Source organism: Sciurus carolinensis, chromosome 1, assembly GCF_902686445.1.
Source record: "Sciurus carolinensis chromosome 1, mSciCar1.2, whole genome shotgun sequence".
Taxonomy (NCBI): domain Eukaryota; kingdom Metazoa; phylum Chordata; class Mammalia; order Rodentia; family Sciuridae; genus Sciurus; species Sciurus carolinensis.
Genome location: NC_062213.1, coordinates 202,941,079 through 202,962,864, shown reverse-complemented (window position 1 = coordinate 202,962,864; position 21,786 = coordinate 202,941,079). Strand labels below are relative to the sequence as shown.

At 54.5% G+C, this 21,786-nt stretch overlaps 1 protein-coding gene across 1 annotated transcript; it reads right to left on the bottom strand.

Annotated features, from left to right (window-relative positions):
- Positions 1–436: 436 nt before the first annotated feature.
- Slc2a5 (solute carrier family 2 member 5) lies at positions 437–20,872 on the bottom strand. Its single transcript, XM_047527363.1, has 12 exons — positions 20,730–20,872; positions 14,750–14,848; positions 14,071–14,231; positions 9,469–9,593; positions 5,972–6,124; positions 3,208–3,333; positions 2,944–3,131; positions 2,750–2,860; positions 2,201–2,302; positions 1,824–1,899; positions 1,305–1,432; positions 437–1,221 (listed from the first exon to the last, which is right to left on the bottom strand). Exons 1-12 carry the CDS (start codon positions 20,760–20,762, stop codon positions 1,015–1,017), a joined length of 1,509 nt encoding a protein of 502 aa, XP_047383319.1. The 5' UTR covers positions 20,763–20,872; the 3' UTR covers positions 437–1,014.
- Positions 20,873–21,786: the final 914 nt, after the last annotated feature.

Here is a 21,786-nt window from a genome sequence, read left to right as displayed (position 1 = left end):
CTGCCACCCTTATTCCAGATGTCACATCATGCCCCAGGCTATCCATGCCTGCCTTCCTACAGTGCAAATTTTCCTCTGTATTCTTGTCCATACCCTCTTTGCAGGCAGACACACACACACACACACACACACACACACACACACACACCCCTTTAGTCACATCTCTAAGAAAAGTCCCCAGTGCTGCCATATTGGTGTAGGGCACCTGCTCCTCCCCATCCCCATTCCTGCTGTCCTCCTTCAGGCCCCTCAGTATTCACCATGCACTGGGGGATGATGTGCCTTTCCCAACCTTAAGTTTAGCACCTCACTTTGCTCTTCTTTCAGCAGAGAAGCTTTTCATGCTTTGTCACTCCAGGTCCCTCCACTTGGGGGCTGACCCCCAGTGCAACCCACGGGAGCAGGGAGCAGCCTCCTGCCCTGCCCTGCTTGCAGAGAATTGGGTGCACCTTGGTGGAAAGTTCTCAGATCCATTTTATTGACTATACAGAAGCAATTCCATTTCCACTAGCAATATAATTTAGGATTAGTCTGAACTCAGCTAATGTCTCCCCAGGGATCCTTCTCCAGTCTTCTCTACATCATTATTCTTGACACCACACTTTCCAAGTCAGGAAAAGGGTCAGATCAGAGGATGAATTCAGCTTTCCACAGATGCTGGTGGCCCCAGGAGGTTCGTGGGGGCCACAGAGGAGAGTTAGTGTCACTGACAAAGCTGGATTCCTCCCATCTGACCCTGTAGTAACTACGTGTGTTAGAAAAGCAGTGTCACCAAGAGCCCCGCAGCAGCTAGCCCAGCAGGTGAGGTCCAGCGGTGTGCTGACACGGGGCTGGGAGAGTGACCAGATGGGAGAACAGCACGGAGGCCCCCTGGACTGTCCCACCGCGTGGGGAGGTCAGCCGTGAGACCTGCCTTCCCCGCCAGACTCGTGCCACTTCCGGATGTCACAGGCGACCAGGTCAGGGGAGTGTCCCGGGAGGAGGCCCCACGCGGACTGTTCCACAGCCTCGTCTTCACTGCTGCTTCTCTGGGGCAGACGGGAAGGTTTTCAGTTCCTCCTTCTCCGGGTGGACTCCTGGCACCTTGTTCAAGTTGGCGAAGATCTGATTGATCTCTATGAAGGTCTTGGACTTGGTCTCGGGGATAATCAGGAAGGTGTAGATGACGGTGAGGAGGCATATGATGGCAAAGATGATGAAGCTGTAGGGGCCGAGGCCCACCTGTGGGGAGCGGCAGAGGGGGCTGTACCAGGGCTCGCTCTACTGTCGCGGTGTGGTGGTGCTGGGGCCTGGGTCCCACTCACTTGAATGAAGGGGAAGATCAAGCCCACGGTGAAGTTGGAGAGCCAGTGGACACTGCCCCCGACCATGAAGGCAGCCGGCCTGGAGGACTGCAGGAAGATCTCGGTGATGAGCAGCGCGGGGATGGGACCTGGAGGACAGAAGCGGGGCTGTCAGCCCTGAGGGCAGAGCGGGCCACAAAGGGCCCTCAAGCCCTGGAGGTGCTGGGGACCTGGGCACCTGGCTCCAGGGGCAGCAGGGTATCTCTAGGGGCAGCAGGGTATCTCTAGGACATGGGCTCTCTCAAATGGCAGGTCACAAGGATGTCTGGCACAATGGGTGACATCCTGCGAGAGTGCCCTGGCCCATGTAAGGAGCACAGGTTGCTGTTTTCACTTGAATTGTGCCTCTCCAGAGCCTCCAGCAAGAGGAGGAGGACAGGAGCCCTCCCTGGGCCTCTCGGAAGCTCAAGCCGGAAGTTTCTGGGCAGACAGTGCAGGACCCGGGCACTGAAACCAGGAGGCCAGCTCCAGGGCACATACTGGGCCCGAGGGCATGTCCTATGACATAGATGATGACGCAGGCAATGCTGACGTAGGGCAGCCAGGGAGCGGTGTCCTGTGGGGAGGAAAAGGAGCTGATTAGTACCTGGCAAAGAAAGACTAGCTGGGACAGGGAACTGGGGGACTGGAGCCACTCTGCCCAGGTGCAGGGATGGCACTCATTCCGCAGTGCCACTCTGTTGAGCTCTGGGGCATCAGCAGAGGGGGCTGTGGGCTGCTGGTGGGGCACATGAGGTCCCATCCCCAGACGTCCAATGGACCATATTTGCCGAAAGAAATTCACTTTTGTGCCCTGTCCTTATGACATGTCCTCTCAATACAAATCAGGGCCAGCACAGCTCAGGACCCTTGCTTACCTGCAGCGCCAGAGCCACCGTCAGCACAGTGCAGGCCAGGACGCAGGTGGAGAAGCCGAGGAGGAGCAGCAGCTTCCTGCCCCAGAGCTCCACCACCAACACCTGGAGGAGGATTTGGAGGAGGGAAGAAGTGGGCTCGGGAGCTGGCATCTGTGCGCCCTCACGTCTGGCAGCATGCTCGAGTGGAGCTGCCATTGTGGGAGAGCCTCGCCATCCCTCACGCCCTCTCCTGAGGGGCCACCATGATGCCCAGTCAGGGGCCCCTGTTTCTGCCATGTTGTGGCCCCGTACAGCTCCCAGTCCCCAGTGTAGGAGTTGGAGCAGAGCCACACGACACTGGGCGTTTCTGGAGCCACGGGGTTTGGACCTCCATCCTCCGGATCTGGGAGTGGCTCTCCTGCAGCTGGAGAGCTCAGAGACTGGGCAGGAGGACTCAAGGGGTGTGATGGCACCTCAGGTCCCGGCTCCCTCCTCCGTTGGGAGGGATGCTCTCCAGGTGTCCCTCCGTCCTCGGTGGCCAATGGGGCCTCAGCTCCCCGGGGCACTCACAGTGCAGAAGGTCATGACCACGTTGACGGCCCCGGTGCCAGCCGTCACGTACTGGACGTCATTGGCCTTCACGCCGGCGTCGGAGTAGATCCCGTCTGCGTAGTAGTAGATCTGGAAGGGAGCCAGGCGCGGGCCTCAGGGACCTGCGGGCAGGTGGTTTGCGCCCCGGCCCTGCCACCCGCGGGTGCCCATACCGCGTTCACGCCGGACAGCTGCTGACCGGCCATGAGGACGATGATGGAGATGAGCTGCCAGCGCAGGGACTTCAGGCGGAACAGCTTCCTCACCGAGATGAAGCCCTGGGCGCGCTCCGCCTCGTCCTCCCGCCGGATCTCCTCTACCTCCTGGCCCACGTCGTCCCAGCCGCGCAGCCTGCGCAGGGCTGCGGAGCGACAGCAGAGGGCGTCGGGCCGGCGCGGGGCGTGGCCGGGCCACCACCTCCACCCGGAGCACGTTACCTTTTCTGGCAGCGTCTTCATTTTTCTTCTGAATCAGCAGGTACCGGGGGCTCTCGGGGAAGAAGGGGAGCAGCAGGACCTGCAGCACTGCGGGGACCCCGGTCAGCGCCAGGAGGACCGGCCAGCCTGCAAGGGGGCGGCGCTGTCAGAGACCCGCCTGCCCCTCTGCCAGGCGCTCTGCCCCCGCGCCCTGGGGGACACAGCCCCGCCCGGGCAGACTTTGTCAGCAGATGCTCAGCGGGCACTTCCAGGGCGGCTAAGTGACAGTGGCCACTGCGCACCTACCCGACGGGAGGAGGAGAAGGTCTGTTCCCCGGGAGAACACAGGTGAATGGGCGTCTCCCTGGGTCACCATGCCCCCACATGGCGTCCCTCAGAGGACACTTGGCAGGAGCCAGGGAAGCCGGGCACACTCCACTGACCTAGCCAGCCTGCGCCCAGGCATGTGCATGGAGAAGCTTGTGCCCAGGCCACCGGGACTGACCACCGGGATGGCCAGAGCAGCACTGGTGATGGAAACAACACCTGGAAGACTTGTAACAGTCCCTCAGAGTGGATGCACAGGCGGTGGTAGGGTCATAAAATGAATTTGATATCGCGTGGAAAACAAAGCCAGCCACCACGTGAACATCCCAAGCACCAGACCAGTGCAAACATCTAGGCAACCTGATGTCCTCACATCCAGTTCGGAAGCAGGTGAAGTCAATCCCGTGGGTAGCCACGTGGGGAAACAGGAGCCATGGGCAAGGGCGTGACTGCAGGGTCAGCACAGGGGCCCAGCAGGCCTGGGGGCTGACTCGGTTCTCATTGGGGGCTTGGTTTCTATTTGATTGATTTGATTTCTATTTTCATTAATTTCTCCTTTGATTTTGTTTTCTCCCCTTATTGTTTATGCCATTGCACAAAAAAATGCTCACATAAGTAAGTGAGAAGCTCGGGTCCTTCTCTGAGGGATACTTTTCCCCTGGGCTGGCAGCAGGTGACCATAATGGGCATCTGTGTGTCAGGTACTGGTCTAGTTTCCTGTCCTGGGTTAGCTCACTGTCTCCTCTCAGCATCCTTACAAGGGAGGTTCCAGGACCAGCCCGACTGTACCCATGGAAACAACGAGGCTTGCAGAGTGTGGGGCCCCGCCCCCAGTCACACGATTATTTGGGAGCTAAGTTGAAGCTGCTGATCTTAGCCACGTGGCTGACAGATTTTTCATCCAAATTAAGGCTATAACCACCTGATGGTTTACCACTGGTCTCTTATAGTAGACTTCAGCTACTGAATTGAGCAAGAAAAAGACCAGAAACACCCTCGTTGAGACATGATCTTTCTCGAGTCACACGTCAATCTCAGAACCTTCTCCTTAGCCTGCAACCCCAGGGTTCCTGACAAGCAACCTGACCTCCTACTTTGTCCAGAAAACGAGTGCCATTCAATGTCAAGTTCAAGTTCTGCCCTGACCATCTCTCTCTAGGCCAGACCATCATCCAGAATCCAAGGGCCTGGCTGGTCCTGGATCCTCTGACCATCCCCTACTGTTAGGTGTGTGGCAAAGGCTGACTTCGTACCTCCCATGCAGGCCACTGCCACCTGGCCTCTGAGCCCATCCCCCAGCCCCATAAACTGAGATTCTCCTAGGTTGCCGAAGATCCCCCAACTACAAATCCAGATCCTGTTTCTCCATCTTGTCCTCTCTCGACTTCTTTGCGGCCTGACACAGTGGCTACCCTCTTCCTGTGCATCTTCTAGCATCTTCTCCCACCCTATCGTCTCTTGGCCTTCTCCTTTTCGAGTACCTGTTATGTGCCAGGAATCATGCTAGAAATTCTAAGGTGGGGAAGGCCAAGTGCCACCCTCTGTACGCCCTGTCCACAGGGAAGTCGAAGGGCTGGGGTACGACACACCACAACATTTGCAGTTCCCCAAAGACACAATTTTTATACTCCTGTCTCTTCTGCCCTGGTCTGGAACACTGTCCTACTGCCCCCTAGGCCAGGTCTCTGAGGCCCCTCTCCTCTGGGCAGAAGCCATCCCGCCTTTCTGTGCAGGACACATCCTTCACATTGCTCTGAGTTCGGCTGGTCGGGAGTTCCTGGGGACAGGAACCTAGTTCATTCAGTTGGGTCCCACCTCCTAAGGAGGGTGTGGCACCTCAGCGTAGGAGCCCTGAATGCACGCAGGAGTGAAGGCAGGCAGTGGGTGTGGTGGTTCAACACGGAGCTCGCCTGTGCTCCTGGGTCTGTGTCCTCAGAGACCTTGGGCAAGCTATCCAGTCTCTCTGAGCCTCAGGTTCTGCATCTAAGATGGGTATAACCACGGCACGAGCCCCCCGGGGCGTCTGGAGGAAGGAACGTTACCCTAGAGGCTTCGGCACACCGCCCCTGGTAAGCACTCTGTTTTGACTGGCGTGAGGATTAAGGCTGGTTTTCCTTTCAGAAGTTCAAGACCCAAGACAAAGAGAGCAGGTGGTGTGAAAGCAAGACCAGCTATGAGCGCACTGCTGGCTGTCAGGGCGGCCCGGCCCGTGTGGACAGCCTCCGAGCAGGCCAAGGGCACCCTGCCCGTCTCCCGAGGGGAAGCCGTCACTGGCATTTGTTCAGGGACTGCGGTGGGACAAACAGCACACCAGCAGCATGGACTCAGGGCAGAGGAGGGTCCCGAGGACAGCAGGTCCGCCAGAGAGGAAAGGCCAGCCTGCAGAGGCTTCCCATCCTGAGCAGGGCCTGGCAGCAGGGGAGGGCTGGGGGAGGCAGGGGTCTGGGTCCCGACTCACCTTCCTCATTGGCGAGGACACTCCGAAGACCAAAGAGCTGGGCTACGAGGATGCCGATGGTGATGAAGAGCTGGGGCACCACCCCCAGAGCCCCCCGCAGGTTTTTAGGGGCCAGCTCCCCTAAGTACATAGGGACCACATTGGAAGACACACCTGGGAGGAGGGTGGGAGCAAAAAAGCCATCAGGAGCCAGCAGCCGGCAGGCCGGGCTGTCTGCAGAGCTCCTCCTGCTCAGCCATCGGAGCCTCTGGGCCCAAACGTCCTCAAACTGGCCACGAGAAAGCGGCCACCTCTTTGCATTCTTAGCCCCCTAAACTCTAAGGAAAGAAATCAGGCCAGAGACGCTCCCGACCAGGAGCACCTGCCTCTTAAGAGGGGTCCAAGTCCAGGTGTCCTGGGCCAAGCTGAGGCTCAGAATCATTAGGCATTAGAGGGAGGCTCCAGCGCACAGGCAAGACACCAAGGTCTGAGGCTTGGGGTAGGGGAGGTTAGAGTTGCTGATGACAGGGTATTTGGAGGGTATTTGGTAATACTGAGGTAGGAAGGCACCCAAGTTGTCTTCCTTTGAAAGGACATCTGCCCAAGGACATCTCAAAAGAGATTGTTCACAAAACCTCCTTCCCATATTCAGAGCAAAGAGGGAGCATTTTTAAAGCAATACCTCCAGACATGGTGCACACAATATGCAAAGGAAGGCAAAGGCCCCACATGCCAGCGTGGTCCTTGCTGCCGAGCACCCAATGGGCCCTTGAGGCTGCTTTCTAATGGCAAGCACCTCTTAGCTTGTTTAAGGATATAAAAGGAGAACCCAGGAGCACGCCTGTAATCCCAGCAATTCAGGAGGCCAAGGAAGGAGGATGGCAAGGTCAAGGCCAGCTTCAGCAAATTGGTGAGGCCCTAAGTGACTTAGTGAGAACTTGTCTCAAAATAAAGAAATTTTTTTAAAAAAGGGGGTGAGCTGGGGATGTGGTTTAGTACCAAGAAAAAAAAAGAGAGAGAGAGAGAGAGAGCCCAATCCCGGGACACCTGTGAAGAGGCAGGATCACCTTCACTTGCCTTCCACACCCTGCACTGCGCTCTCCCAGCTGGCAGCGCGATGGGTTTAAAGCCTGTGGCTTTCGAAGAGTAAACCCTGGAGCCAGCGCGAGCCTGGGGTTCCCTGACCGAGAAGTGGGTGGCAGCAACGCCTCCCTTGGCAGACCCAGCGCTTCATTTTCCGAGTGGCTCATTCTCATGCCAGTAGGGATGGTTTTGAGCTGGCCTGCGCGGCACGCAGCTTCAGACGCCTTCACTGACCTTCGCTGACCTTCAGGAGCCTTGAGAAAGGACTCATGCAACCTGCTGGTGTTCTCCAAGTCTGACTGGAGGACCCAGGTTCCCGAGGCCGCCATGGGGGCCTGTGAGACTCGCTAGTCTCATGAGAATCCTGAGATGTCATTAACCCTTTCACTCCCGTTCCCCTGTGAGCATACGTGGGGTTTTCCAGAAACTACCTGCCACCTGATGTCACAACCCACCGAACACAGGCAGGTTTGCGAATCCAGCTGTCTTCTCATTAAGTCACATGTTGAAGAGATTTGCAAAAATGTAAAACAATTCCACTCCTTTTTGGCCTTGAAATATACAATTGTTTCTAACTAAAGTATGTACTAGGCCTATTATTTTTAAAAATAAATTCATACACTTCTTGGTTGCAGTCTGGGGGCAGGGTGGTGCTGGGATTTGACCCCAGGACCTGGGGCATGCTGGACAAGCAACTCTACCACGGAGCTAGATTCCCAACTCCTTTCTTTTAAATTTCGAGACAGTGTCTCCCATGCTGGTCTTGAATTTGTGATCCAACCACCTCAGTCCCTCAGGTAGCTGGAGTTACAGACATGCACCACCAAATGACTTGGTTGTAATTTTTTTTTTGGTGGTGCCGGGGATCGAACCCAGGACCTTGTGCAAGGGAGGCGAGCACTGTACCAACTGAGCTACATCCCCAGCTGGTTGTAATTCTTACCATGGAGTCCTTTACAATTTTAAAATGCAAAGAAGTTCTGAGGCCAAATAGTTTGAGAGGCACTGCCCTAAGGTCATCCTTAAGAGTGAAGGTCGGGAGTTTTAATCGTGATTTACTTCCTATTGGAGCCTGTTCTCTGTTTCTCCCAGAATCAATTCTGAATTGTCTGTGGTCAGTGGAAAATAAACTGGACAGCGTCTGGGATCCTGTTTTTGGAAGGTGGCACCTGGCAGGAAACACTACTGAGCCAGGCAGGCTGCGCGGCAGGGACTGTCCCCCTCGGTGCTCGGGGAGACAGAAGTACCCAGTGGGGTTTGCCTCGGCCCCACTCTTCCTGAAGTGACTTGTCTCGTCAGGAAACCTGTCTTTCTCTCCCCGGCCTGTAATTCTCCGCCGTTGCCCCCTAACGCCAGGCTTCTGGACGTCTCTGCTGGGTCGCTGAGCTCCATCTGAGCGGTGTGCTGACAACAGCCAGATCTGTCCTAATTCCACTGTTCCTCTGTCCCTAATTCTGCACTTCAAAGAAGAAAGGCCATGCTGGGCCTGGGCCCAGAGGAGGCAGCTGAGGCTCCCTGGGGACAGTTCCAGGAGATGCCCATCCCACGCCCTTGCCCTCCGCTGGGCTGGCCCTGGGAAGCACACCCGTTAAGGATGCGGACCTGGGGAGCCTCTGCGTGGAGCCTGGGCAGCCTGGGTGGGGAGGCAGGAGGTGAGCCTTGCAAACAGCTCCACGGTGTTTGGTGAGAGGCCTCGGGCGGCTCGTGTGGGAACTGCCCTGAGCGCTGGAGGCTGTTACCGTCCCCACGCGTCAAGTAGCGGGATGCAGGTGAGCTTGTTTCTCAAGCGTTGGTGACTAAACTCAGTGAGAAAATACAGAAGGACACTGGGCGTTGCAAGCTGGTTCTCCCATATATACACAAATAAAAACCAGAAACAAAGGTTCCAAGAGCTGATCCATCGTATTCTCACTACATAGGACAAATTCTATTCTGATTAAAAAACAAAACAAGACCGCCCGCTAAACAGACGTGGCCACCCTCTACCTGGCCCTGCCCTGCCCTCAGGAAATGCCAAGATCCTGAGATAGCAGGTGGGATGGGAAGGACCCTTCTCAACTCAAGGTTCTGTATTTCAGTCTTTCAAGGAGCAGCTTTGTTGGGCTGGGGCTGAAGCTCAGGGGCAGAGCGCCACCCTAGCCCACGCAAGGCCCTGGGTTTAACCCCAGCGCAGCCAAACAAAACCAAAAACAGCTTCCTGTGCAGGACGCATCATGTAAATCAAGGTCGGCCAGTGTCCACCCTGCAGGCAGTGCGGAGGCTGCTCCAGCGTCTGTTGCACAGCACAAGCATAAGGTCACTTTTTTTGTGCTTTGGAGACCCCGGCTGGTTCAGATCCTGGGAACCAGTCCCTCCCTGCACACCCACTACACCGCCCTCCCGTCCCTGGTTGAGGACCTGAATAGCAGAATGACAAGACAGTGTGGCATCCTTACCTGCACATATTCCCACCAAAAATCTGGAAATAATTATAAGCTCAAAGGCCTTGGCAATTTTACTGCATCCCATGAAGATGGCAGGCACGATGGAAAAAATGTTGTTGAAGAGCAAGGTTCCTTTCCTGCAGGGGGCAAAACGGCAGCTCAGTGGCCGAAGCGGTCACTGTTCACAGGAGCTCCTGGTGTCTGCCCTCCGCGGGCTCCGCCAGGTACAGCAGCGAGCCTCCCTGCTGGGTGCCAGGCTCTCTGGGACTAGAGGCAGACAGAGGCCAAGTGCGACTCAAGGGCATCAGTGGCGAGAACAGAGGGGGAAAGGGCCCCAAATTAAATCACAGGGCAAGGCTTTCGAAGTCATAAGTTAATTTGTGATCGTAGTGTAACCTCCAAACCCAAACTGGGTAAGGACGTTAGAAGCAAAGCAAAGCACAGGCCAACCTCACTGAAGTCCACATAGATGCAGAAATCCTAGATGAAATATCAGCAGGTTCAACAGCACGGATAAAATCTTTCAATGTATTCACCATATTAAAGATCGTCCTGGGGAAAATGCAGGATTATCTCCACAGAAGTGTCAAAAGAAATCAATAAAATTAAATGCCATTACGATTCTTCTTTTAAATTTTGGTACTGGGGATGAACATGAGGACACTCTACCACTGAGCCACATCTCCAACACTTTTTATTTTGCTTTATTAAAATTGCTGAGGCTGATCTTGAACCGGTGATCCTCCTGCCTCAGCCTCCCACGTAGCCCCTTACGATTAAAGAAACAAAAAAAAGAAAACAAACAACAACAAAAACTAACGACCAACAACCAAAACCCAAAAATCCAGCCTTAACTAAATATAGAGAAACTTCTTTAAGCTGATAAAAGGCATTAACTAAAAACCCATAAGAAACATTACACCTAATAAGACTTCCAAAACATTCCCACTGAAGTGAGGAAGAAGCCCGAATGTAAGGTGGACTCTGAGATCCTGACAGAAGCAAAGGCCCCGTGGAGGGGCCTCAGGACGGTGTGAGCCAGGACCGTGGTCCTGGCCACCCCTCTCCTCAGGATGCCCTCGCTCAGATCTCACACACGTCCCCGCCCTCCAGCCCTCCACAGATAATTAAGAAGAAAGAAAGAGAAAAAGAGCCGCCTGGCGAACAGCACAGCTGCAGACAGCAGGATCCCCAGGGACCAAGAAACACCGCCAACGACCAGGGTCCTGAAGCAAGGAATCCAACAGCCCTTGGGGGATGACCCGCTGCCGCCTCAGGTTCCATCCAGCCCACTCGCTGCCCGTGGAGCCGAGGCAGTGCGGTGGACAGAGGGAGCCTCTTCTGGGACGCTGCGAACAACTGGACCTCCACAGGCCGCGGAGGCCCTGCGCCAAGGTGAGCTGGAGTGGACAGGGCCGGCCTAGCCCACAGGGCGCCATGCAGAGTGGGAACACTCCCAGAGGGCGGGAGATCCCCAGATGACGTGGGGTCTGCGATGACTTCCTTAGCACCGAGCACTGACCGTGACCTTCAGACACGCCCCGAAGGACAGCCAGGGGAAAGAGAACTGATGCTTAAAGTGGAAAAGAAGTTTGAAGATACAAGATTACGGAAGCGATAAAAAGACCAACTGAGACAGGAAGGGAAGGTGGGTGACAACCTGAAGAGCTGACTAAATATAATTTGCTGTAAAAATACAAAGAATCAAGAAGGGAGTTATAAAGCGGTAGAAGAAAGAGTAGCCGCCGTGCCTAGCGGTGCAGGCCTGTAATCCCAGCAGGAGGCCCGTGAGTTGGAGGCCAGCCTCAGCAACTCAGCGAGGCCCTAAGAAACTCAGTAAGACCCTGTCCCCCCAAAAAAATAAGGGCTGGGGATGTGGCTCAGTGGTTAAGTACCCTGGGTTCAATCCCTGGTACCAAAAACAAAAACAAAACCAAAAAATAGCAAATCTAGAACCGTCACATCTACAGAACCCTCAACATAGCCTTGATGTACAAGTAGGCTGCAGAGTGCCTGCCTAGCATGCCTGAGGCCACGGGTTCTATTCCCAACACTACATAGATATTTGTGATTAGTATAATCTAATCTGTATTTATTTATATGCATACAGCAGGAACTGAACTGATCAAACTTCACGGAGAAATAGATACACCAACAAGTTCAATTTGAAGTTGGTTTTTTGTTCTTTGTTTTGGTACCTGGGATTGAACCCAGGGGTGCCCAATCCTTTTTTGTATTTTATTTTGAGACAGAGTCTTGATAAGTTGCTTAGGTCCTTGCTGAGTTGCTGAAGCTGACTTTGAACTCATGATCCTCCTGCCTCAGCCTCCTGAGCCACTGGGATTACAGGCCTTTGACACGACACCTGGCCAATTCAAAGTTTTTAATGTCCCTTTCAGAATAAGGGGATCATGCTCAAGACCTGGACCAGTGGCACAACAAGGAGGAAGGCAGGCTGGGCAGGTGACAGCACACCTGCAGTCCCAGCTACATGGAGGCCGAGGCAAGGAGATTGGTTGAGCCTTGGAGTTCGAGGCCAGCCTTATCAACCTGCAAGACTGACACTCAAATTAAAAAAAAAGGGAAGTGGGCCTCTCAAACAATAGGGGCACATCCTTCAGAGAGTTTTATAACAACCATTAAGCATAATAAAAGTCAGTTTTATTGAAAGAATTGATAAGATGGCATTCATTGAAATTAAAAATTTCCGCTCTGCAAAAGACACACCAGGACAATGAAGACAAGTCACAGACGGGGAGGAAATATTTGCAGAAGACCTGGTGGATAAAGGACTGTTACATAAAATACATGAAGAACCTTGAAACTCAGCGAGGGCGAGGGTGCGGCTCAGCGGCAGAGCGCTGGCCTGGCATGCCCCAGGCCCTGGCCCCATCCAGGAACCAAAACCAAACAGGAACAGCTCAACGGAGGGAAAACCCACTACACAGGAGGAACTTCCGGGATTGGAGTCTTGAGCACCTGCCTCCGTATGATCTTGGGTAAGTTACAGCCTCTCTCTGTGCCTCATTTTCCCCATCTGCAAAATGGGGATGGTAACCGCACAGGTATGTGTCACTCAGCTATGGGGTGAGAACTGCGTCCTCAGGTGAGCTCATCCAGGGTGTGTTCGCAGAACTGTAGGCGTGGTCAGTCACGCCACCCCGCGGGCACAAGGCCACGCTGTTTTATAGTTTTACGGCACACCTCTTCTTTGTAAGTGGGAGTACACTCCAAAAAAATGATAATAATAAGTGCAAATACTTAAGGAAACCTCAAACAACTGAACGGCATCGGTCACATTCCCAAGCAGGCAGCTCCATTAGCAACTTCTAAGTCCACCGAAGGGCAAGTCCTTCACTTGAGCAGCGTCCTGCAGGCCTGGCTCTGATCTGGGGATGCTCATCCCGTGGGGGTCCACAGGGAAAACTGGGGTCAATACCCTTCCAGGAAGATCTCAGGACCTTGGATCCCAAAACAGAGTTCGTGTATTTTTATCTCAGACCCTTTTCAAAAGCCGGAGTAGGAGCTGTGGTCTGTGCTCCGGTCTTGACTAATTATTTTGTGGTGCTGAAGATTAAATCCAGGGCCTCGGGCACGGTAGGCAAGGGCTCCCCCACCGAGCTGCACCTCCAGCCCGGTCTTGACTCTTGAGCCGAGTAGAGCCGAGGCCTCCCCCGGGCTCCCTGCCTCCTTATCTGGGAAGTGGCAGGTGAGATGTCTCACCTCTCTGATTCCGTCTGTAAACAGGTGGCTCTCTAAGGTGCATGGACTTGAAGTGAGCAAGTGCATGTTTTTAAAAACATTTTTTTTGCAATGAAATATACAAATTTCTAATGGGGCCAAGGATACGCCTGACCCTGGCGTTCACGATGCTGTGTCACAGTGGGAGAGGTGACCCCAGACTGCGCTGCCTCACGCTGAGGAGCCCGACGTGAACCTCAGCTGTTCCAGAGATGCGTGGGGCTCCGCGTGGGCGGGACGCTGCTCACCGCCTCCTCCTGAGGTAAAGGAAGCATCGGCAAAGGTCTGGCAAGAACACCAGGTCAGGACCTCGCGGTGACTGACGCCTTGGCCAGGTCATTTCAGCGTCTGGATCTTCCGTAGGCAGAAATGCCATGGAGAGAAGTACCTCTGGTTTCTGGTGAGGAGCACACTCCGAGGCACAGCAGCAGCAAGGGCTGAGCGAATCCCAGACCTGCATAGCCAGTGTGCTCTTCCCGCGTGCCCTGGGGAGCCCCAGCAAACTGCGACCTTGCCGGGACCCAAACACTTGGCCAAGGCCTGATCTTCTTTTTATAAACCAGAATAGAAAATAAAAATTACCAGAGTGGTATCATCTCATGATAAGGGTTTCACTTTTAGGCCCACATTTAAAAAAACTGATGATGGGTCGCTGGGCAGGGTGACACACACCTGTAATCCCAGTGACTCAAGAGGCTGAGGCAGGAGGATCACAGGTTGGAGGCCAGCCTCAGCAATTTATCAAGATCCTGTCCTGGGGATGAGGCTCAGTGGTAGTGTGCCGCTGGGTGCAGTTCCCAGCCCCCAACAACAACAACAAAACCATAATGGTGGGTCATGAATTTGGGGAATTAAGAATCCCCCTTCTCTTACCTGCCAAAATAATTCACCAAGGGGCCGACCAGGAGGGACCCGATAAAGCCTCCGAAGGGGAACATGGACACAGTCAGAGACCACAGCAAGGTCAAGGGGAAGGTGCCGATGAGCTCCCCAGTTCTGTCACTGTAAGTGTCGTTGTAAAACTGCTTCATGAGCTGGTGAACAGAGCACAGGGCGCCAGAGTCACCGCCTCTGCTTTTGCAGAGAGAACTGCGGCGCCGTCACCACCCGACGGACCCGGCTCACGGACTGCAGCATTGACGAGCGGGCAGGGCTGGGACCGGCAGTGAGGTGGCCTGGGGCGCCCTGGAAAGGCCTCCGGTGGGCGAACTGCCCAGGGCCCCGCAGGCGTCATCTGCGGGCGGCTGCTGCCCACGCCAGGCTCCTCCGTACACTGCCAGGCCACGCAAGACCTGAGCCCAGGGGGCCCAGGACGCCAAGTTCCCGCCAGGCAGGCTCCTGCGTGTTCTCCGTGGGAAGCCGAGGTCTGCACACCTGCTCATCTCCCCGACCCGGCCTGCCCGTTCCCCTGGTCTGTGCGGTGGGTCCTGAGGGCGCCTCCCTCTCCCTTCCCTCAAGGACCCACTGTGTCGCTCTCTGGAGGCCCCGGAGGCCCCAGAGCCTCTCCCTGTTACAAGGAGCTGTGTCTCCCTTACCACCACTGCCATCTTACCTCTGATGGGGAGTTGACGGCGGCCACGTTGTACCCATACTGGAAGGAGGAGCCGAAGGCCGCGATCAGGGTCGCCAGAGCCAGCAGGAGGGTGAGCCTCTGCAGGGAAAGGAGGTGGGGGCGATCAGGGAGCAGCAGGGGCCGCGGCACCTCCTGCCTTTCCTGAGCCTCCCAGAGACATGGAATCAGGCAGGCTACTCCTTATCCTGAAACCTGCTCTGCTCAGCCTGCGGGGCGAGAACTGGCTTCCTCAATGGCGGCACTTTGGACCTGCAGGGTCCAGGGGACTGTCCTGGGCATCGTGGACGTCTTCAGCATCCCCGGACTCGGCTCCTTAGACGCCAGTTGCACCCTCTCTCTAGGTGAGGGCCCAGATGTCTCCAGATTTTCTGCTTGCCCCCTGGGCTGGGGGCGCTCCAGGTCAGAGGAAAACGGAAACCAACACAAAAGGTTTTATCTGGCACCTCTGATGAACTTCCCTGAGTCCCTGGACTTCCATCTAACAGGGAGAGGCCACAGTGAAAAACTGCTTAGAGATTTCTGGGGACTCTGAAAATAGCCCCCTTTAACCCAAGCAGAAACTCAAAGCTCATTTCAGACAGTCCTTATTGACAGGGGGGACAGTTTTTTTTTTTTCTTCTGTCTTGTGGTGCTGGTCATGGAACCCAGGGCCTCACATGTGTTAGGTCCCCTGAGCTACGTCCCCAGCCTGGGAGTCCCTTCCTAGAGGAATGAAAACAGGGAGATGCAGATGTGGGAAGAGCTTTGCTCTCAGAACCTACAGGTCCCATTTTAAATTCTTAGGGTCGCTTTCTAGCTTAACTCCTGTGCTCTTCCATTTCCTCTCCAAAGTGAGGACCATGATGCTTCCTCAGGGTGCGACCCTCAAGACTGACCATGAGTGGAACCTTCAGTGGAGTGAGCCTGGGCTGCCCTGTCTGAGTCTCCCATAGATGTCCCCCTTCACACAGGACTGTGGTCATGCTTGACCTGAGCGACCCCCTCTCCAGGGCAAGCCCAGGTCTGTGGGCAGCATCCTGCTGACTCTAAAGAGGAGAGGGCAGTGAACAGGTGGGATAGGAGAGGAGAGTCGGCCTGGGGACTTGGGGAGGGAGGGGTTAACTGGCCCTCCCACCAAGAGCGGACCCCCTCCATGGCACGCACGGGGGACCTATGTAGAGGTGAGGGACACGTCATCAGGGGGCGCAGTGACCATACCCAATGTACTTGTGTTAAAACATAAAGCTGACCCCACGTTGACCATGCCAACGGAATCTCAAAAAAGCTGCTAAGGAAACTAGAGAAGTGAATCCAGCCCCACTCACGTGACCCGCACCCGCCTCTCCTTCCTCCCAGGCACTGCGCACGGGTGACTGAGCAACTGTTCATGCTCTGCTAGTGAACGGACAAATGGCTAACCCAGGAGGCTTCCGGCAAGGACGACGAGAGCTCAGAAGAGGCAGGTGGAGGGCAGGCGACCGCCCGGCTTCAGGGCTCCCCACACGGCCACACACACAGGGCAGGGCTCGGCAGCCTCAGCTCCCCTCCCCTCTGGGTGGCTCTGGGCACTCACTCACTCACTCACCAACTCACTCACTCACTCACCAACTCACTCACTCATTCACCGACTCACTCACTCACTCACTCACTCATTCACTCACTCACTCACTCACTCACCGACTCATTCACTCACTCACTCATTCACTCACTCATTCACTCACTCACTCATTTACTCACTCACCCATTCACTCACTCATTCACTCACTCACTCATTTACTCACTCACCCATTCACTCACTCACTCACTCACTCACTCACTCACCGACTCATTCAATCACTCACTCACTCACCGACTCATTCAATCACTCACTCACTCACCGACTCATTCAATCACTCACTCATTCACTCACTCACTCACTCACTCACCAACTCACTCACTCATTCACTCACTCACTCACCCATTCACTCACTCATTCACTCACTCACTCACTCATTCACTCATTCACTCATTCACTCATTCACTCAGTCACTCATTCACTCATTCACTCATTCACTCAGTCACTCATTCACTCACTCACTTACTCACTCACTCATTCACTCATTCACTCAGTCACTCATTCACTCATTCATTCACTCACTCACTCATTCATTCACTCATTCACTCACTCACTCACTCACTCATTCACTCAACGTATTGAGCCAGGCATGGTTCTAAGTGCTGGGGACATTGTGGTGGACTAAAGAGAACATCCCCTCTCACAGCTGTCCTATTTTGCTGGAAAAGGAGGGGAAGAGAGAAAAGGAAGGAAATGTTGGTTAAAAAGTTCTCTTTTCTCTTCCCAGCAAGATGACTCAGGGGCAAGAAGTGCCAGCTCTGAGCTGTGGGAAGTAAAATCAAAGGACTGGGGATACCATCAGGAAAACGCTATGCCCGGTACTGGGGACCCAGCAGTCCCTGTCCTAGGAGTAACCTCGAGGGAAGCACAGCAGCCAGTCCGCACCAGCGTTCAAACACTGCCTTCGTAGCAGCACTGCGGCCGCCACGCGGCAAGGCCCCGACGCCTGCGACGGATCATGGGCCAAGAGAATGTGCAGGCACACTCCATGGGACCTGACCCGCCCGGAAGGGAGGAAGCACTGGCCCACGCTACCAGGGTCTCCAAGACCACCTGATTCTGATCCTCCTTCTGCAGGGAGAGAAAGCAGGACCCTGGCCGCCCCGGGCCCAGCAGGCCAGTGGGCCCGAGTGCTCTTTCAGAGGTGATGGCGATGTCCTGACAGTGACTGTGGCCTTGGTGGCACCCCTCTGTGGCTACACACTGAACCATATGTGGGATTCTCTTCCAGCTTCACTGAGGAAAAAGGAACAAATAAAGGTTGTGTATACAGACAGTCCTTGGCCTTCCGAGTCGGCTTGACGTGAAAGCTGCGGAAGGTCAGTAGGAACTTGGGATGCCTTCGCCCTGTCAGTGCACGCGCTCACCCGGAGCCCAGCAGCATCTCCTTCGAGCTGTGCGGCGGGTGTCCTGACCCCGTGCACCGGGGAGGGATTGCAGCAGTCAGGCTACAGCCCCGCCTCACGCGGTGTCTCTGCAAGTGTGCGTGGCGAGGACAGTCACCGTCCACTCTATCAAATTTCAAATGTACAGGGAGGCATCGGCTACTGTGCCCTGCTGCTGGATACATCCCTGCAGAAGTCAACCTGTACCCTCATCAACCTCACCCACTACCCTCTCCCCAGCTCCTGGCAACCACTGTTCTATTCTGCATCTGCGAGGTGGCTTTTTCCAGATTCCACACGTGGGTGACATCACGCGGCATGAGTCTTCCAGTGCCACGCTCATTTCACTTTGCATAGTGTCCCTCAGTTCCAGGCCGGCCTCCAACTTGTGATCCTCCTGCCTCAGACTCCCGAGTTGCTGGGATTCCAGGGGCACACCACTGTGCCCAGCTAGGGTTCCTCCTTTTTAAGGGTAAAAGATGGTATATTTTAAATGGTTGAAACTGTATGGCATGTGAGTTACAGTCTCAATGAAGGCAGCGTATGTTAAAAAGCACATAAAAGGGACCAAGTGCTCTCTTGCTTGCTCTCTCTCTCTTCCCCCTTCTTTCTTTCCAGGAGTAGGGGGAGAAAAGATTTGGTGCTGAACTGCATTAGGACATAAGGAAGATGGAGAGTCAAAGATCCCCAGCAGCCTCTAGAGACAGGAGGGGGAGGAACCAGGAACCATGTCTTCGTCCCCTGCTTTCCATGACGTGGAGAACACCTTCAGATTTCAGTAACAACCAGCCGCAGGGCTGCCCTCCATCAGGACATGACTCCCAGGACACTGGGAGGGACTCCCTGCCCAAACAGCCTTCCAGACACACCTGGTCTGCCTAAATGTTCCCCTGGGGTGGGTGAATTAATTAATCAGTTAATGCAAATGAACAAGGACCCGTAGTACAAGAGGGTGGGGTGGGGAGTCACGTGCTCAGGCTACTACACTAGTCGATGGGGGACACTCCGTGAAATAAATAGTTTCACATCCCAATGTACATCTATGGGGGGATCTCATTCAATAATTCTTAACTAGTTGTAAAATGCTTTGCTGTCTCCTTTGCTAATCCATTGCATTATTTTCTTTCAGGTCAGGAGTTTCCTTTCCTGGCAGAAAGTTCTTGCACACTGGACAGATACTGGTCCCTTTCCTTTATATGTGGGGAAAGTGAAGGTCAGTGAGGTTATGACCACATGGCCACAGAGGGACACGGAGCGGGCCTGACGCACTGCCTGGCACCTTCCGCTCAGACCAGGCGGCCTCCTCCCACTTCTCCTAACTCCCCTCGGCCTCTTGCCTGGCGCGAGGAGTCTTTCCCCGCAGAGGACCAGAGGCCATGACGGGCCCATGCCCTTCGCATGTGGTCATCGGCATCGCTATTTTCAGGGTGCACCACGTGGGTGGCGTTTCCACCCCTTGCATTTCTCTTTGAAGAGCAGACTGCAAACCAGGCCCTCCGCTGGCCCCAAACAGCCCAGTCCTCTCCAGCTCCGTTCCTGTTCTATCAGAGGCAACAAGCTTGATCTGCCCGACACTTCAAGCTGTGAAATCCAGACAAGATAACCCCGTGCGGGCATGCGGGTGGGCAGTAAAGCTGTGATTGGCAACTGGGGGGCCGGGGCTGCTTCTGCTCTCTCGAGGACATTTGCGTGTCACACCTGGGAGAAGGTGCTACTGGCATCTGGCGAGTCGGGGACAGGGATGCCGCTAAATATCCTACAACACACAAGGTAACCTTAGCAACACAGATTTACCCAGCGCCAGATGTCGACAGTGCTGAGGTTCCACCGCTCTACAGGATCAGAGACGCAAGAACGTGATGGAAACTCGCTGTGCCAGCTGCTTGGCATGCCTTATTTCACTTAATCATGCCAGGACCCGTGACACGGAGTGCTTGCTATTCCTATTTATTTATTCATTTTGGCACTGGGGATTGAACCCAGGGTGCTTCACCACTGAGCTACACCCTGGTCCTGTTCATTTTTTTTATTTTGAGACAGGGTCTTGCCACGTGGCTGAGGCTGGCCTTGAACTGCCTCAACCCTGGGTTGCTGGGGTTACAGGATGTGCGCCATGGTCCAGGCTATTATTGCCATTTGATAGGTGAGATAACTAAGGCAGAGAAGAGTTAAATAACTTGCCCAAGTCCCACGGAGGGGGACGGAGCGGGCGAGAGGAACAGGGCCTCCACCTCCCGGAACTGCTCTTACTCCACATGCTACCCAGCAGGTTTCCCATCCGCCGTGGCGAACCGTCTTATCCACGCCAGAGACCATGGCCCTCCACTACGAGTCAATGCTGGTGTGATAAATAAGACGTAAATCCCTGGAAATGCGTCGATAAAGGCATGCTACCTTTCCCTCATTATGCTTTGTCCTCACTCAAAGGAATCTGAGTTAGCTGCTGTAATATTAATGGGGACCCAAAACACCTCATCTCTTAAGAAAAACCCTCATCTAAAACAAACAAACAAACAAACCTCAACTTAAAAAAAAAAAAGAAAAACAGGCAGCACCTTTTTGTTGTTCATCTTCTTTTCACGCAGGTCAGCTATGTTACTTGCTGAAAAGACTAAAATTCTCTGAACCAAAATCAAAACAAAATTTTGACAAACGCTCACCAACAGCATCTAAGGATCTTGTAACCAACACATTTGATTTTGAAATCTCTTCATCTCCCATTCTTACCACTAAGAGACGGGGGCAAGTGAACCCTTTCTGACCCTTCAGTTTGGATTTTTAAGCAGCTGTTCCAGTAGAATGTTCCAGCAGAAAGGGCATTTGCCTGTAAACCTCAACCCTACTCCCTGTAAAAGTCCAGCAGCTGGGTGGGCTGAGGGGCAAGTACCCCACAGGGTCCTTCCCAGCCCCGAGTTGGCTCCCCATGACTCCCTGGGCAGCTGAGGCTGCTCCCGGCGCCTGCCCTGGGCAGCACACTTACCCCTTCCTTCGTCCCTTGATTTGACTGCTCCATCTTGCGGGGGCAACGTGCGTCTTGCCTCCTTGAGTGACAAACACCTGGATGGAGAGAGAGGACACTCCGGATGCACTTTGGCCGAGGCAACTACCGGCCAATCACAATTTTACAGCCAGTCTAAGTCAGAATAACCCTTTCAGGAACCCAGAGACCTGCCTGCCTTTCACTTCTGCTTTTCAATTAAATGCCTGGGGTTTGGCTAAGCCAGGGGGTGCCCTGAGATTGCAGGCTCAGCACTGCCCTGGGAGGGACAGTCTGCAGTACGTCCCCACGGCGGAAGTCTCCACTGGTCAGGCTTGAGGTGAGTGATTGGAAGGGTTATTTCTGCCAGGAAAGCAACAGTTGTTGCTTACAACTGTTGTTACACCACGCCAGGCAATAATGAGGGGGGCAACAGATGGGGTCCCTGGAGGCTTCTAGAAGCAGTCCCAGCCAGGAGCCTGCAACCAAGTCCCACCAGTGGGTAGCCAGGTTTTGCTCAACACCATTCTTGTGTGTGTGATGCTGGGATGGAACCTGGGGCATCATGCATGCTAAGCCTGTGCTCTACCACTGAGCCACACCCTCAGCCCCATGTTAATCTTTTTGGGACAGTTCTTGTTCTCCTTTGTAAGGCACTATGAGTGACCCAGAGATGTTCTTTTCTGTGCATTCACCAGGGTCAGGAAGACAGTAAAGAACTGCACCTCAATTCTGGCCACTGGGCAGGGAAAGTAAGTCATACTGCTGGGCTGGGTCCATCCACTGTCCACTCACAGCCAGGCCACTGCTGGCCCCTGTGCTTGGCACGTGCTCAGCTGCCATGGAGCACGTTAGGCCAGTGGCCAAAATCCAGAGCAAAGTCCCACCAAGCCTGCAGGCTTTCTTCTGCACAGGACATGCCCCTGGTTTTATTTGCCGTGGCATGAATCCAATTAATCCAGTCATGCCTTCTCCTTCACCTTTCCACTAGTTCACGGAGCCCTCTGTGAGTTGGCCACCGGTCCGAGGCACTCCCTGCAAACTCTGGAGTTGTGTCCAG

What these genes read in the sequence shown, in the direction of transcription:
- Slc2a5 (XM_047527363.1), bottom strand. Translation starts at nt 20,762, where the DNA reads ATGGAGCAGTCAAATCAAGGGACGAAGGAAGGG. An exon ending in TTGGTGAATTATTTTGGCAG is followed by an intron (nt 9,594 to 14,070) that starts GTAAGAGAAGGG and finishes TGCCCCCTGCAG; the next exon opens with GAAAGGAACCTTGCTCTTCA. An exon ending in TGAAGACGCTGCCAGAAAAG is followed by an intron (nt 3,132 to 3,207) that starts GTAACGTGCTCC and finishes GTCGCTCCGCAG; the next exon opens with CCCTGCGCAGGCTGCGCGGC.